Below are 14675 nucleotides of genomic sequence, written 5' to 3' on the forward strand. Positions count from 1 at the left end.
TATATATATATATGTAATCACTTTCAGTGATATTCTTTTTTTCTTATAAATATAAATATCAATTTGTTATTTCCTCCTATTCTGGAGACTTTGCTTTAGGATTCTGTATATTGTACCATTGATGGCTTCAATAAAAATTCTCTGAGCTTGTAGTTGCCTGAAAATATCTTTTGCTGTAAGACTCAAAGATATTTTCATTGTTCTCTAGTTTTTTTTTTAATACCCTAGTACTTAAAATTTTTTTGATTTATTTTTATTTTATGTTTTTGAGTGCTTTGTCTGCCATGTATGTAAGTGCACCACAAGTATGCAGTGCCTGCAGAGGCCAGAAGAGGGCATCAGATCCTCTGGAACTGGTGTTACAGATGGTTGTTTGCCACCATGTGAGTGCTGGGAACTGAACCCAGGTCCTCTGCAAGAGCAGCTCATGCTCTTAACTGCTGAGTTGTCTCTCCAGCCCTTATTTTAGTACTTTTAAAGGTCCAATAAATCTTTTGGCAGCGGGGCTGGTCAGAGTCTCTTCTGTTACCAGTTGTTCACCAGCTTCTATAAAGCTGGGGGCAGGAGAGGGGGGCTTCCAGTCTTGCAAGTTTCAGCTTTCTCAGACATGTTATTTTCTTTGCCTTCTGCACTTCCTGAGCCTCTTTTTTCTGGAGGAATGCTTGAGTTTGGAAGAAGCTGCCATACATGTAACTTGCTGGGATACCACACTTTACTGATTTTTGGCTTTCCTCCGGTTTTTTGTTTGTTTTTGTTTTTGTTTTTCCTGTTTCAGTGTGCTAGGTCTCTGACGTGATCTCTTCTTTTCCCAACCCATCCTCATTCTGTTGATGATTCCCATGTAGATTTGATTTTGTCATCTATATGTCAGTGACTTGGAAATGGTATTTCTGCCTAGTCCTCCTTCCCAGATTCTCGCCTTTCTTACCAGAAAGCACACACATTAAACATTTAAATGTTTTACAATGAAACTGAGTTCCTGCTAATCTCCTTTCCTCCTAAACCCTGTACTTGCCTTCGTGTTATCTCCATCTTGTTTAATGATTAACTCTATTGCTACTGTTTTTCAGGCCATAAATATTACTGTAGTTTTAAATTTTCTTCATTTCACGTGCCTATCTGATTTATCAATCAGTTTTAATACTGTTTTCTGCTGCTGTTGTTTTTTTGTTTTGTTTTTAACAGGGTCTCCCTAGTCCCAGCTTGCCTGGAACTCATTATGTGGACTAGGCTGTCCTCAATCTCACAGAGACCCGCCTGCCTCTGCCTCCCCAGGGCTGAGATTAAAGGTGCACACCACCATGCCCAGCTTTAATACTGTTTCTAACAAACATTTCTTACTATAAAATGTTTCACAGAGAACTTTATAATACACTTCTTCCCCACTACCACCATTTCCGTGTCTCATCTGTGTTAACTTTTCTCTGTTCTTGATTGCCTTCATTCTATTTCTATATAACAACATAGTGCATTTTGTTATATTTCAGGTCACACAGTATTATTCTTCTGTTTAAACCCAGTAACTTGCTTTCTTGCAGAGCAAAAGTCCAAATCTGTTGCGTACGGCAGGATTCTTCTTCCATTACTGCTGCTGTCATCCTCTGCTCTCCAGGGTTTCTTGTTTGGTTGGATTTTGACTTAGCTCCAGCCATCTTGACTTCCTTGTTTACCATCAGTCATTTGCAGCATGATTCTGTGCTTTGTAATGAATTGTATGTTTTATTTTATTCTGGGGTGTGGGTGTGGGTGTGGGTGTGGGTGTGTCCCATTATCATGAACATACTGCTTTCTCTTCTTGATATAAGCACTAGGTTTGTAGCAGGTGGTACCAAGCCCATGATTGTCTCTCAAGAGTCTATTTTGTTTCTCTAAATAAACAATTCCCCTTGTTCATGTTTTTTAAAACTTTATTTTCAGATTCGTGATTCAAATTGCAACTATGAGGCCTTTATGAACATTATTAAATTAAGTGACAATATTGGAGAGTTAGAAGCAGTCAGAGACAAGGCAGCAGAAGAATTACAATATCTTAGATCTTTAGATACAGCTGGTGATGGTAAGTGATTTATTTAAGTATAAGAATGTTTTAAGCATTATTGTATCTTTAAAAAAAGGTAATTCTATACCTTAATGTAATCATGAACTTTTATTTATGTTTGAACATTTGTATGTTGAAAGGATTTTTGAATTACTGTAATCATTTTTTTAGCTCATAATCAATTTGTTTTTCAGATATTAACACTATCAAAAATCAAATAAATAGCTTATTATTTGTAAAGAAAGTATGTGACTCAAGAGTACAACGGTTGCAGTCAGGCAAAGTAAGTATGAAGTACTTCTGAATTAGCGCCTAGTTGTAAATACTTTATAGTGATTAAAATGCCTAGTTTGTGACAAAAAGTAGGATATTAGCTAGTGGAGCAGTCTATGACAGGACTTAAGCAAAGTCTGTGTGTGTCTGTGTGTCTGTATGTATGTGTATTTAGGCCAAAATTCAACATTTGGTGTCTTTCACAGTTGCTCTCCACTTTATTTTTTGAGACAGGATCTCTCATTGAACCTAGAACTCACCTACCACATAGAGTGACTGGCCATTAATCTCTTAAGGATCCTGCTGTCTTGACATCCCTTTCCCTGATTCTCCCTCAGTGTTAGGGTTACAGATAAAAGATTTTGTGCCTACCTTTTTTACATGGGTGCTTGAGATTTGAATTCTGTTCCTAAGGCTTACATAAGCACATTGTCAAATGAGCATATCTTACCCCTAAAGCAAAAGTTTTATAAAATGTAGTGTGATAGATACTTGTTAGAGCAAGTAGAGAGACTGATTAAAATATTCATTGAGCCTTTCCCTTCTGTAATGCTGCTGAATCTACAGATCTGTGTTGAGGCAAGTATGTGGATCTTAGCTTCATAGGATGGGGTTTGTTAAAGTTGTGAAGAATAAGGTCTCCTGTAAGAGACCTCAGGTGAAATTTAGAAGACAAGAAGGTTAAGCAGGTAACTGTTTCTGGAAACACTTGGTGATCCAGGACAAAATAATTAAAAATCTCCCAATATTGATGATATTAGAGACAATAAGGATTTCATTTGCCAGGCTGCTTATGACCATATAGAGTGATATGTTACTCTGTATAGCATTTGCACTTGAGCTACCAAAATCTGATGTGAAAATTGTCCTCGCAAATTATAGTACAGCATATTACATTGGTCTACTGCTGGTCTACAGGGTTGTTGGTAAATTGGCATGGACAAAATCTGTGAAAGCCAAATGGAAGTGACTGGAGATGGATACAGCAAGGAATGCACTACTGGCCACCTTCAGCTTTCACATGTGTTCTAGTTCTCTTGTTGCTGTGATAAAAACACTCTGACTAAAAGCAACTTAGGGGTGGAAAGGTTTTTTTCTTTTGGAGGGAGGAGCTTACACTTTTAGGTCACAGTCAATTACTGAGGAAAGTTAGGGCAAAAACTCCAAAAGAAGCAGAAGCAGAATCCATGGAGGAACACTGCTTACTGCCTCGGCCTTTGGCTGATGCCCAACTAGTTTTCTTATACAGCCCAGCCCGCCTGCCTGGTATGATGCTGTTTACACTGGTCTGGGCTCACCCATATCAATCATCAGTCAAGATAGTCTCTCACAGACATGATCAGAGCTCAATATGATTTGGGAAATTTGTCAGCTGAGGTTCCCTCTTCCCAAGTGCCTCCAGATTTTGTCAGGTTGACAATAAAAACTAACCATTGCAATATGCTCCTTGGATATGTCTTGCTAGAACTACCACTGGCAAGTTTTTGGTATCCCGAAGGGAGCTGTGGATAGAAGTTTGTCTATCCCTCCTTGTACTGAATGATTCTCTGGTTATGACTCTGAGAGCAAGGAGTTTAATGTAAAATTACGTCAGAAACACATCGTGCATCAGAACATTGCAAGTTATGTGTGTTTTCTACTGGAAATGGATAGTTAAGAGAAACAGCTCTTTTAGTACACAAAACACAAGATAACTCCAGATAAGGTGAATGAGATACATATGAAAGCTCATGCTGCTGTGTGAGGGAATCTACTCTAAGAAGTTATGCATCCATTTTGAAATGGATTTGAACCAAAAAGAGAAAAATGTGTAGCCTTAATGAAAACAAACTTCCAAAGCTTTGAGTGGATTACTGAGTCTTAAACCAAATACTTTTCTATGATGCTTTTTCATATAAAGAGATTTTTCAGATAAAGTGAATAAATCAGGGACTGGAGAGATGGTTTAGCAATTAAGAGTGCTGCCTACTCTTACAGAGGACCTGGGTTCAATTCCCAGCATCCAATAACTCTAGTTCCAGAAGATCTGTCACCCTCTTCTGATCTCCTTGGGCTTTGCATGACATAGGTGCACTTGCATACATGCAGGCAAAACACTTATATACAATTTATTTATTTTTTTAAGAAGAGAATAAAACAAAATCTGCCTTCTCCCCAAATATACTGCTTGAAAAATAGCAAAAATATTAATAATATCAGTTGAGGTTTCCTCTTCCTAGGTGATTCTAGGCTTGTGTAAAGTTGACAGCTAAAGTTAACTGTGACCTCTGGACAAATCACAGCATACTGAAACTTAAGGAATAAATTATAAAGCTTATTGTTCAAAACAAAACCACTTTGTTATATTTATTTGTTACACTTTATATTCCTGTGCAAAGCAGAATGATAGTTTCCTTGTTCTTTTAACTACTTACCATGTCTAGATCTTAAAGTTTTTGATTTGTCAATATCATTTAAGGTCTATTTGTGAAGATCCTTTTATATATGGAATCATTCGAAATTTTTCTTTGTTTAGAAGCCTGTAAATTCCATTTTGGATGCCAGAATTTACCTTCTTACTCTGCATCATACAGTTTCCTTTTAGAAGGTGTCTATCCACTTGCCACTTATAACCACATTACTTATTTTGAACTCTGAGAAGATCCTTTATCCTTTCATAATACAAATGAGGCTGTAGTCAGTAGTCCTTCCCATGCCATACGAGCTTGGAAGAAGGTAGACTTACTAAGAAACCATCCACTGGCACCAGACTGTTGTGTCCTGCACAAAGTCAGTTATCTGTTCTTATTCAGCATTTTTATGAAAGGAAGCAATATTTATAGGAATAGACTGGGTTTTTTAGTTTTATTTTCCCTTTGTTAAAATTCTCCTTCTTTTATATATATCTTATGCTTAATTTAGTGTATGGGCCTATGAATGTGGCAACACACCTAATTTAGTATCATTCTTTTTTTAAACATTTTTTATATTTTATTATTTTCAATTATGTGTACGCGTGCATTGTCTGCATGTAGGTGAGTGCACCTATGTCGTGCACTGCCTACAGAGGCCAGAAGAGGTGGTTGGATTGCCTGGAACTGGACTTATGGACAGTTGTTAGCTACCATGTGGGTGCTGGGATTCGAACCCGGGTCTTTTGCAAGAACAACCAGTATTCTTAACTGCTGAGCCATCTCTCCTGCCCCAGTATCATTCTTTTTTTAAAATAGAAGTTTCTGATGTGGATTTCAGGTGCTGAAAGACCCCAAACACAAACATCATGGGTTTTAGTGGAAAGGTTTTAGAATTTGGACACACAGACTTACTTTTACCATCTTTATGAATAATATTCAGTCTTTCTGATGTTTGTTGTCCTTATTTGTTAGGTCTGATTGTGATACATGTCCAGTGGAATTGCAGTACTGCTTAAATGAAGTAATTTATGGAATGTGACCAGCACGATATCTGGAACATCCATGCTTTTAAAATATTAATTCTTTTCTCTACATAAAATTCTCCACCTAAAATTGTAGGTAGCTATCTTGAGCTATCAGTTTGAAAGTATACATCTCTGCTTCTTTAGTTTAAAAAGAAGTATAGTTTCTCTTACAATAATAGAGGTTTTACTCTGTTAAAAGCAAGATCGCTATTTGGGAATGTATGTGTATTTTTGTTTTCCTAGTAGATACACATTAATCAAAAATTAGAAGTGGCCCGGATGGTAATACACACCTTTAATCCCAGAGCTTGAAAGACAGAGGCTTCTTTTCTTTTGTAGGAAATTAATGTTTATCATGTTTTTAATAATTATTTAATAGCTACTTGTTTTCATTTTTATTTTGTGCGTTTGAGTGTTTTGCCTGCATGTTAAGTGCATCCATGTACAATGCCTGTGGATGCCAGAAGAGGGTGTCAGATTCCCTGGAACTAGAGTTATGAAATGTTGTTAGCTACCATGTGGGTGCTGTGAATTGAGCCCTGATTCTCTGCAAGAGCAGTCAGTGCTCTTAACCACTGAGCCATCTCTCTGGCCCCTTCTAACTACTTCTTAAAAATAAATAGGAATTTAGATTCACCCAAGTATTTTATTAGGAACCAGCATGCACGAGAAGGAGAAATCTTTGTTTCTTTCCCATTTTGACTGAATGTTGTGGTTTTTTTTTTTTCCTTACATAAGCATAAATGAATTGCTAACCTATTTTCACTTGTTTCTATAGGAAATAAATACTGTGAAACTAGCAGCAAACTTTGGGAAACTTTGCATAGTTCCCCTGGACAGCATTCTTGTAGACAATGTTGCACTACAGTTTTTTATGGGTAGGTAAAAGTTTATTTAAATAATGTGGCCATTAACATTTTTCATTTTTAGACTTGTAAAATATAAATATCTTGATTTTAAAACTTAATCATTGTAAATATACGATTCAGTAATAATAAATACATTGCTTAGATGTAACCATCCACCATCAATCTGTAGAATTTTTCTTATCTCATAAAACTAAAATTCTATTCTTATTAAAGTTATTGGTTTACTTTTTTAGCATAATATCCTTAAGTTTCTTCCATGTTTTAAGATACAGATTTAGCAGGTACATGTGTTAGAATTTCTTTCCTTTTTATGCCATCACATACATAAACACACATGTACATGTGCGTGTGCATGCACCTCTTTCCTGCCCCCCACAGCACCGTTTGGATATCCATTTATCCATCCAAGGAATCTTGAGTTGCTCTCCTCATTTAGCTAGTGTGACGAATGTTGCTGTGTGTACTGATGCGTAAGTAGCTCTTTGAGATACTCTTTCTGATTTTCTGGCTACATATAAATAAAGAAGTGGAATTATTGAATCATATTACAATTTTATTATTGGTTGTTTTTGAAGAACACCATCCTGCTTTTCACAGTTACTGTCCCATTTTACGTTGCATCTGGTTTAACTTTCCAGATCTTTGCCCTAGATTTTGGATTTTTTCAGTAGACTCCATAGTTTCATCTGATAGGTTTTTCCAGTTACAGTCATTGTGGTGTTGGCATTTTACCCTGTCTTCCTTGAAGTTTAATAATCTATAGTATTATTGAATTTTGGATGATTGATTTTTATATGTTAAATTCACCCATCCTTTGTTCTTTGAACTTTTTCCTTAGAAACCATAGAGATAGACATTTGTTTTGAAAGAAATAAATGTTTCTTATGACTAGTGAGCATTTGCTAAACTACTTTTGCAATAAATATGTGTGATTCTAGTATGTTATTTTTAAAAAATATTTTTGTGTATATGAGTGCATTTCCTGCATGTTTATTAATATTACATTAAAATTATTTTATCCAGTCGGCATTTCCAGCATAAATCCTTGAACCTTCATTTGTGTCATCTAAGTATAAATGTGTGGTTTGACCCATTGCTAATCTTAATTTTAATGTATCTATAGAAAACTCAAGACTAATCTTTACAGAACAGATGTTGAATGCTGATGAAGTAATTTACCTTCGATAAAATTTATGTAGCCTATTCACTCAAGAGTTCATCATTAAAATGAGATTTAAAAAGCTTTAAGTTGTTGGGACTGGAGAGATGGCTCAGTGATTAAGAACACTGGTTGTTCTTGCAGAAGACACAGGTTCAAATCCCAGCACCCACATGGCAGCTAACACCTGTCCATAACTCCAGTCCCAGGGGATCCAACAGCGTCTTCTGGCTTCCACAGGCATTGCATGACACAGGTGCACTCACCTACATGCAGGCAATACATGCATATACATAAAATAAAAAAATAAAAGTTAAAAAAAATTCTTCTAAAAAAAGAAAGCTTTAAGTTGGATGTGGTGATATATGCCTATAATCTCTGTAATCAGAAGATTGTGTAGAAAGATCTTAAGTTGTAGGCTAACCTGGACTACTTAATGAAATGCTCTTTCAGTAAATAAATAAAAATTATGTGCTTTCACCCATGCTATGGTTGTTAACTTCAACTTAAATTTTTTTTTTAACCTCAGATTTTTACTAAAACTTTTAGGAAAGTGTAGAATTTTGAATATTTGAAACTGTAGCTCTTATTTGTCATGAAGCAACATGGACCTAATATTGTGTGACATTGAAAGATACCTTGTTATGGATTCTGTTTTGTAGATTACATGCAGCAAACTGGAGGTCAGGCACATCTTTTCTTTTGGATGACAGTGGAAGGATACCGGGTTACAGCACAACAGCAGCTAGAGGTTTTATCAACTCGTCAGAGAGATGGAAGACATCAAACCAACCAAACCAAAGGTCTTTTAAGAGCAGCTGCTGTTGGAATTTATGAACAGTATTTATCTGAAAAGGTGAGAATTTATCTTGGTTGCTGGTTTGTTTGGTTTTTGGTTTTTTTAAATTTTCTGTGGCAGTATCATTGATAGAAGCCAGAAGAGGGCATTGTATCCCCTGGAGCTGGAGTTAGAGATGGTTGTGAGTCTCCTGACATGGGTGCTGGAAACTCTGCTGGGGCCCTCTGCAAGAGTATCAACTGCTCTTAACAACTGAACCATCTTGCCAGCCCCTAAACAATACCTTTTTAATTGGCCTCTGTGTCAATAAGAAATCACAAGTAAGCTAGAAATTTGTTTCATACATGAAAACAGAAAAATTTATAGAAAATGTTCTTGATGAAAATTTGTAGTCTTAAAATGTCTTAAGTAGAGCCAGGGGTGGTGGCACACATTCTCAGCACTTGGGTGATTCAAGGCCAGTTTCTGCTATATAATAAGTTTAAGGCAGCCTGATCTGTATGAGACCTTGTCTCAACACACACACAACACACACTAAAAAAATTACATTAAATCTTAATTAGAAAGAAACAGTATCTGTTGCAAAAAGGAGCTTCTTTGGTGAGTGGTGAGAGGTTTACTTATCTGTAATTACAAGGGTACATATTAGAATACAGTAAGAAATTAGGTTGGTCGAGTGATGTGACAAAAGTAGATTTCTCTCTCAAGCCCTTTCTCCTTTACTGCCATGGTTCCTTAGCATTTTCCTGGCTCCTATGGTTACATTGGGATATATACTCCCATCTAAGGATTTGGCTCTACAAATGATAGAAAACATACATGTCTTGGTTTTCTGAGTTGGTGTTACTTCATGTAGCATAAGTTTCCGGTCTCGTTCATTTACGTGCAGATTTCCTGATTTCAGATTTTTTTTATCACTGAGTAGAACTCCATTGTATAATTGTACCACATTTCATTATCCATTCATCAGTTGAGGGACATTTGTTTCCATTTCTAGCTATTGTGGAAAGAGCAGCAACATACATAACTGAGCAAGTATCTCTGCAGTAGGAAACTGAGTCCTTTGGTGTATGCTGATGTGTGGTATAAGCGATCATATGTTTGATTTAGTTTTAGGTTTTGTAAGAGTTCTCCACACTGATTTACACAGTGGTTGCAATCCCACCAGCAGTGATTGAGGATTCCCCTTTCGCCACATCAGCATTTGTTGTCATTTGTTCTCTTGCTTGTAGCCATTCTAACTGGGGTAAGAAAAATCTAAGGTAGTTTTGATATGCATTTCCCAAATTACTAAGCATGTTGAACATGTTTTAAGTTATTTCTTAGCCATTTTTTCCTTTCTTTTGAGAACTCTCTGTTCAGATCCATAACCCATTTTTTACTTGGATCATTGTTTTCTTGATCCTTTGTTTTATGAGTTCTTTATATTCTGGATACTAGCCCTATATCAGATGTGTAGCTGGTGACGATTCTCTCCTACTCTGTGGGCTTCCTCTTCATTTATTGGGTTATTTCCTTTGCTATACAGAAGCTTTTTAGTTTAATGATGCCCCATTTGTCAATTGTTGACTTTAATTTCTGAGCTACTAATGTTCTGTTTAGAAAGTCCTTCTCTGAACCTGTATATTTTAGGCTACAGCCTATGTTTTCTCTTAATGATACCAGCTTTTCAGTTTTCACATTGAGGCCTTCAGTCCGTCTGGAATTGACTTTTGTGCAGGGTGATGGATAAGGGTCTAATTTCATTCTACACATGGGGATCCAGTTTTCCTTCCAACATTTGTTGTTGCTGTCTTTCCTCCAAGTGTTCTTGACATTTTTGTCAAATATCAGGTGGCTGAAATTGTGTACACTTGTATTTTGCTCTTGTTCTGTTGATCTATATATCTATTTTTATTCCAGTATCATGCTGTTTTTATGACTACAGCTCTGCCATATACCTTGAAATCTGGAATGGTGATCCCCTAGCATTGCTCTTTGTGTTCAGGATTGCTTTGATTATCTCGGAGCTTTTGTGATTCCATATGAATTTAAAAAAATTGTTTTAATTCTATGAAAAATTTCATGGGGATTTTGATTGGGGTTACATTGTGTCTATAAATTGCTTTTAGTAGGATGGTCATGTTCACTATATTAATTCTACCAATCCATGAGCACTAGCGATCGTTCCATCTCCTTGTGTCTTCCTTAAGTTCTTTCTTCAGAGCTTTAAAATTTTCATTGTAAGAGTCTTTTATGTCTTTATGTTCATTCCTAGATACTTCTTTTTTTTTTTTTGAGGCCGTTGTTAATGGAAGTGTTTTCATGATATCTTTCTCTGACTGCTTGTTATTGTCATAGAGTAAGGGTGGTGGCTTTTGTAAATTGATTTTGTATCCTGCCACTTTGCTAAAAGTCTTTATCATTACTTGAAATTTTCTGGTGATATTTTTGGGATTTCTTACATTAATATCATGTCATCTGCTAATAGGGAAATCTGACCCCTTTTTCCAATTAGTATTCCGTTAATTTCCTTTTCTTGCTGTACTGCTCTAGCTATAGTTTCAAGTACTACATAGAAAAGGAGTGAAGATAGTGTACAGCTTTGACTGGTTCCCGAGTTTAATGGGAATGCTTTGAGTTTTTCTCCATTTAGTATGATATTGGCTGTGGGTTTGTTGTATATAACCTTAATTATGTTGAGGTATGTTTCCTCCAATCTAATTACCTGTAGGACTTTTATGAATGCATGTTGGATTTTGTTGAAGGCCTTTTCTGCATCTATTAGAATGACCATGTGATTTTTGTTTTAAAGTCCATTTATAGGATTTACTATATTTATTGACTTATGTATTTTGAACCATGCCAGCATCTCTGGACTAAAACCAACTTGATCATGGTCACTGATCTTTTTGGTATGTGTCTATATGTGATTTGCAAGTATTTTGTTGAAAATTTTTGCATCTGTGTTCATTATGAATATGGGCCTATAGTTTTCTGTTGTATCTTTACTAGGTTTCATTGATTCTTTATGTTTTCTTTGTTTCCATTTCTTTGATTTTTGCTCTGATTTTTATTATTCTCATCTACTAGGTTTGGGTTTGGTTTCTTGTTTTTCCAGATTCTTGAGTTATACCAATAAGTCATTTAATTGTCCTGTTTCCGATTTTTTCAATGTAGCTTCTTAGAGCAGTGAACTTCCCTTGTAGGATTGCTTTTAATGTGTCCAGAGGTTGTGTTCTGTAGTGTTTAATTTCATGTTCCTTCTAGAATTCAGAATTGTGTTGTTTAATTTCATGTTCCTTCTAGAGCTTTTCTTGCTGTTGATTTTAAGCATTATTGCCTTGTGGTCTGATAGAATAAATGGAATTATTTCAGTTATTTTGTAGTTGTTGAGATTTGTGCTCTAGTATATGATCTATTTTAGAGAAACTTCAACAACTTTCTGAGTAAAGTGCGGTTCATTGGTGCTTATGTGGAACATTCTGTAAATGTCTGTTAGGTCCACTTGATGGATGATATAACTTGTTTCAGATGTTTCTCTTTATCTTTATTTTTTTTCAATATATGGTTTTAGTGAATTTGTGTGCATTGCATACAATACATCTTTGGCTCCCTCCCCTATCATCATTTGGCTCCCTCCCCTATCTACACCCACCCATATTCCCCACTCGATTTCATGCATTTTGTCATATATATTAAGGCCTATAGAGTCGAGTTTGTGTCCTCAGATGTCCTTCAGTGAGAGTTTATCCACTAGAGCCTGGTCAGCCTGTCTAGCGTCACTCCCTTAAAGAAGACCAACTCTCCCTCACCCAGCAATGATCAACTGCCAGTAGTTTCTCAGCTAAGAATGGGGCTGTTCATCCATTTCTCCACTTCTGTGCTGGGTTTTTGTCTGGATTGAATTTGCATGAGTCTTTGCATGCTGTCACCGTTGGTATAAGTTCATATAAGCAAGTTCCCAGAAGCATGGACAACTCTGTTTCCTTGTGGTTATGTACCACCTTCATCTCTTACAATCTTTCTACTCCCTTTTCCCCAATGGTCTCTGAACCCTGTGTTTGTGAGGTTTAATACAGGAGTCCTACTTCAGTCTCTTTATTTTCTACACTTTGATCAGTTGTGGCCTTTATTGTTATTCACCCTCTGTTGTATGAGGAAGCTTTGCTGGTAAGAGTTGAGAGATGCATTAATATTCCTTGAAGATAGAGGAGTTTCTTGTTAACATTGAAAAGATGGATTTAGTTTCTTTTTATTACGTATTTTATTTTTTTCTAATCACATTTCTTTTAAAAATGTTTTATTTTTATTTTTCTTTAATTTTTAAATTATTTATTTAATAACCAGATGATTAGAAGGAGCATTTCATTACAGCATTAACATATTCACTAACAATTTCCAGAGCAAATATGCATCTCTTTCAATATTGGCTGTAAATTTTTAGGTTCACAGTTGAATTAATACAGTTGTACAATATTGAACTCAGTATAAACCGTATAAGACATAAAATTGAATGAGGTTTTAGCCATTAAAAAAGATCTCCATTACATTTTAAAATATACTATTTCAAACAGAAAAACTCATTAAAATTTTTTTTTTAATTTAATAACCAGATGATTAGAAGAAGCATTTCATTACAGCTTTAACATAGTCAATAACAATTTCCAGAGCAAAGAGGCATCTCTTTCAAAATTGGCTGTAAACTTTTAGGTTTACAGATGAATTATTACGTTTATACAATCTTTTACTCATTATAAACTCTATAAGACATAAAATTAAATGAGGTTCCACTTCGTTGTCAAAACACACAGTTTTATACAGAAAAATTCATTCCAAGGCAATTGACATTAATCTGATTATTGCTAGTTGCAGTTGGTTACACTTGGATCCTTGGCACCTGAGTATAGATATAAAGTCATTAGGTAGATTTCAGTGGTAATATTTATCATCTCTACTAATTAACATGAAGTAACTTTTTATGCTTCCTCTTCAAATATGAGTCATTTTTTTAATTTGTTGATTTTTTTTTCTGTGTGTATATCATATACAACATCCCACACTGTCTTATTCATCTATATACCTACTTCCCAAATGGCACCCTCCCATAGCCTCCCCCCACACACTGGAGCCCATATACTCTGTCATCCCTGTTACTGTCCACTGTGTTGTTGGCATCCCCAGCCATTCCCCAGTGCTTGTCCATCTACTGAATCTAGTCAGCCTGTCTAGAGAGCCTTGTAGGAAGATCAGCTGTTCCTCATCTACTGGCAATCATTATCAGTATTCCTTTAGATAAGATTGGGGTCTGCTGTTCATTTTCCCAGTTTTATGGTGGGTTACTGTCTGGGAGTCTTTTAGGCCACCCTGGCCAATAACTCAAAGGAAGGTATCTCCTGTCTGACATTGTTGCTTGTTATGTAGCCTTTAGCTTTACATATGGACTTTTAAAGAATTATATTGACAACATTAATCTTTGGTTATACTTTCCTTTTGGGTGTTTAAGACCCTACATTTGGTCCAGGTAAACCAATTTATTTTTACTCTTAAGGTCATTTGACGATCTGTTCCTCAGGGATAACATGGGCTTGGGAGGAGGCCCTGGCTCCATTTTTTACCAGCTCCATCTATGTGAAGATAAGTCAGAGGTCCTGCTCGACCATGCCTGGCTTCGCTTGGAAGCATGGAGGAACTGCTTTGTCTGTTTTGACCCTCCTCTTTGTAGACTGGACACTGGTTTAGGTCCATCTGGTGGGGTCTCCACGGCCTCCTTGATCAAGAGGACAGGTTACTCCCCACAGTTATAGGACATTTTGAGAGATGCTCATAGTCCCCTGGAACCTAGTTGACCTAGGAGGGAAAGGAGCAAAAACTGTCCTTTATGCCCCTCTGTCCACATTAGCATAGGCCTCATGGTATGGCTGTTAAACATCCAAGAAGGTTAGTTCCATCAGTCTGGTTGGTACTTTTAATTACTATGTGCCATGAGGATAGAGCTTGGGGAAAAACCAAATGCTCTCAGATAAACCTTTTCTAGACAAAAATTACATTTTTTGATCTGGTTGTATGTATAATTTGTCAGTAGGTTGTTGGCCTAATATGGTTCCCTCTGGTTTCCTAAAACTAGCTGGCTTTTTTTA

At 36.2% G+C, this 14675-nt stretch overlaps 1 protein-coding gene across 3 annotated transcripts in view; it reads left to right on the plus strand.

Annotated features, from left to right (window-relative positions):
• Snx13 (sorting nexin 13) overlaps positions 1-14675 on the plus strand; it is a 147300-nt gene that overhangs the window by 70526 nt on the left and 62099 nt on the right. For all 3 annotated transcript variants that reach the window (XM_017798032.2, XM_008832713.3, XM_029563341.1), the window contains 4 exons: positions 1918-2056; positions 2233-2321; positions 6508-6607; positions 8420-8613. In XM_017798032.2, coding sequence (XP_017653521.2) covers positions 1918-2056; positions 2233-2321; positions 6508-6607; positions 8420-8613 — 522 coding nt within the window. The remainder of the gene's footprint in view (positions 1-1917; positions 2057-2232; positions 2322-6507; positions 6608-8419; positions 8614-14675) is intronic.

The sequence above is a fragment of the Nannospalax galili genome, unplaced genomic scaffold, assembly GCF_000622305.1.
Source record: "Nannospalax galili isolate Female #2095 unplaced genomic scaffold, S.galili_v1.0 scaffold450, whole genome shotgun sequence".
Classification (NCBI taxonomy): Eukaryota; Metazoa; Chordata; class Mammalia; order Rodentia; family Spalacidae; genus Nannospalax; species Nannospalax galili.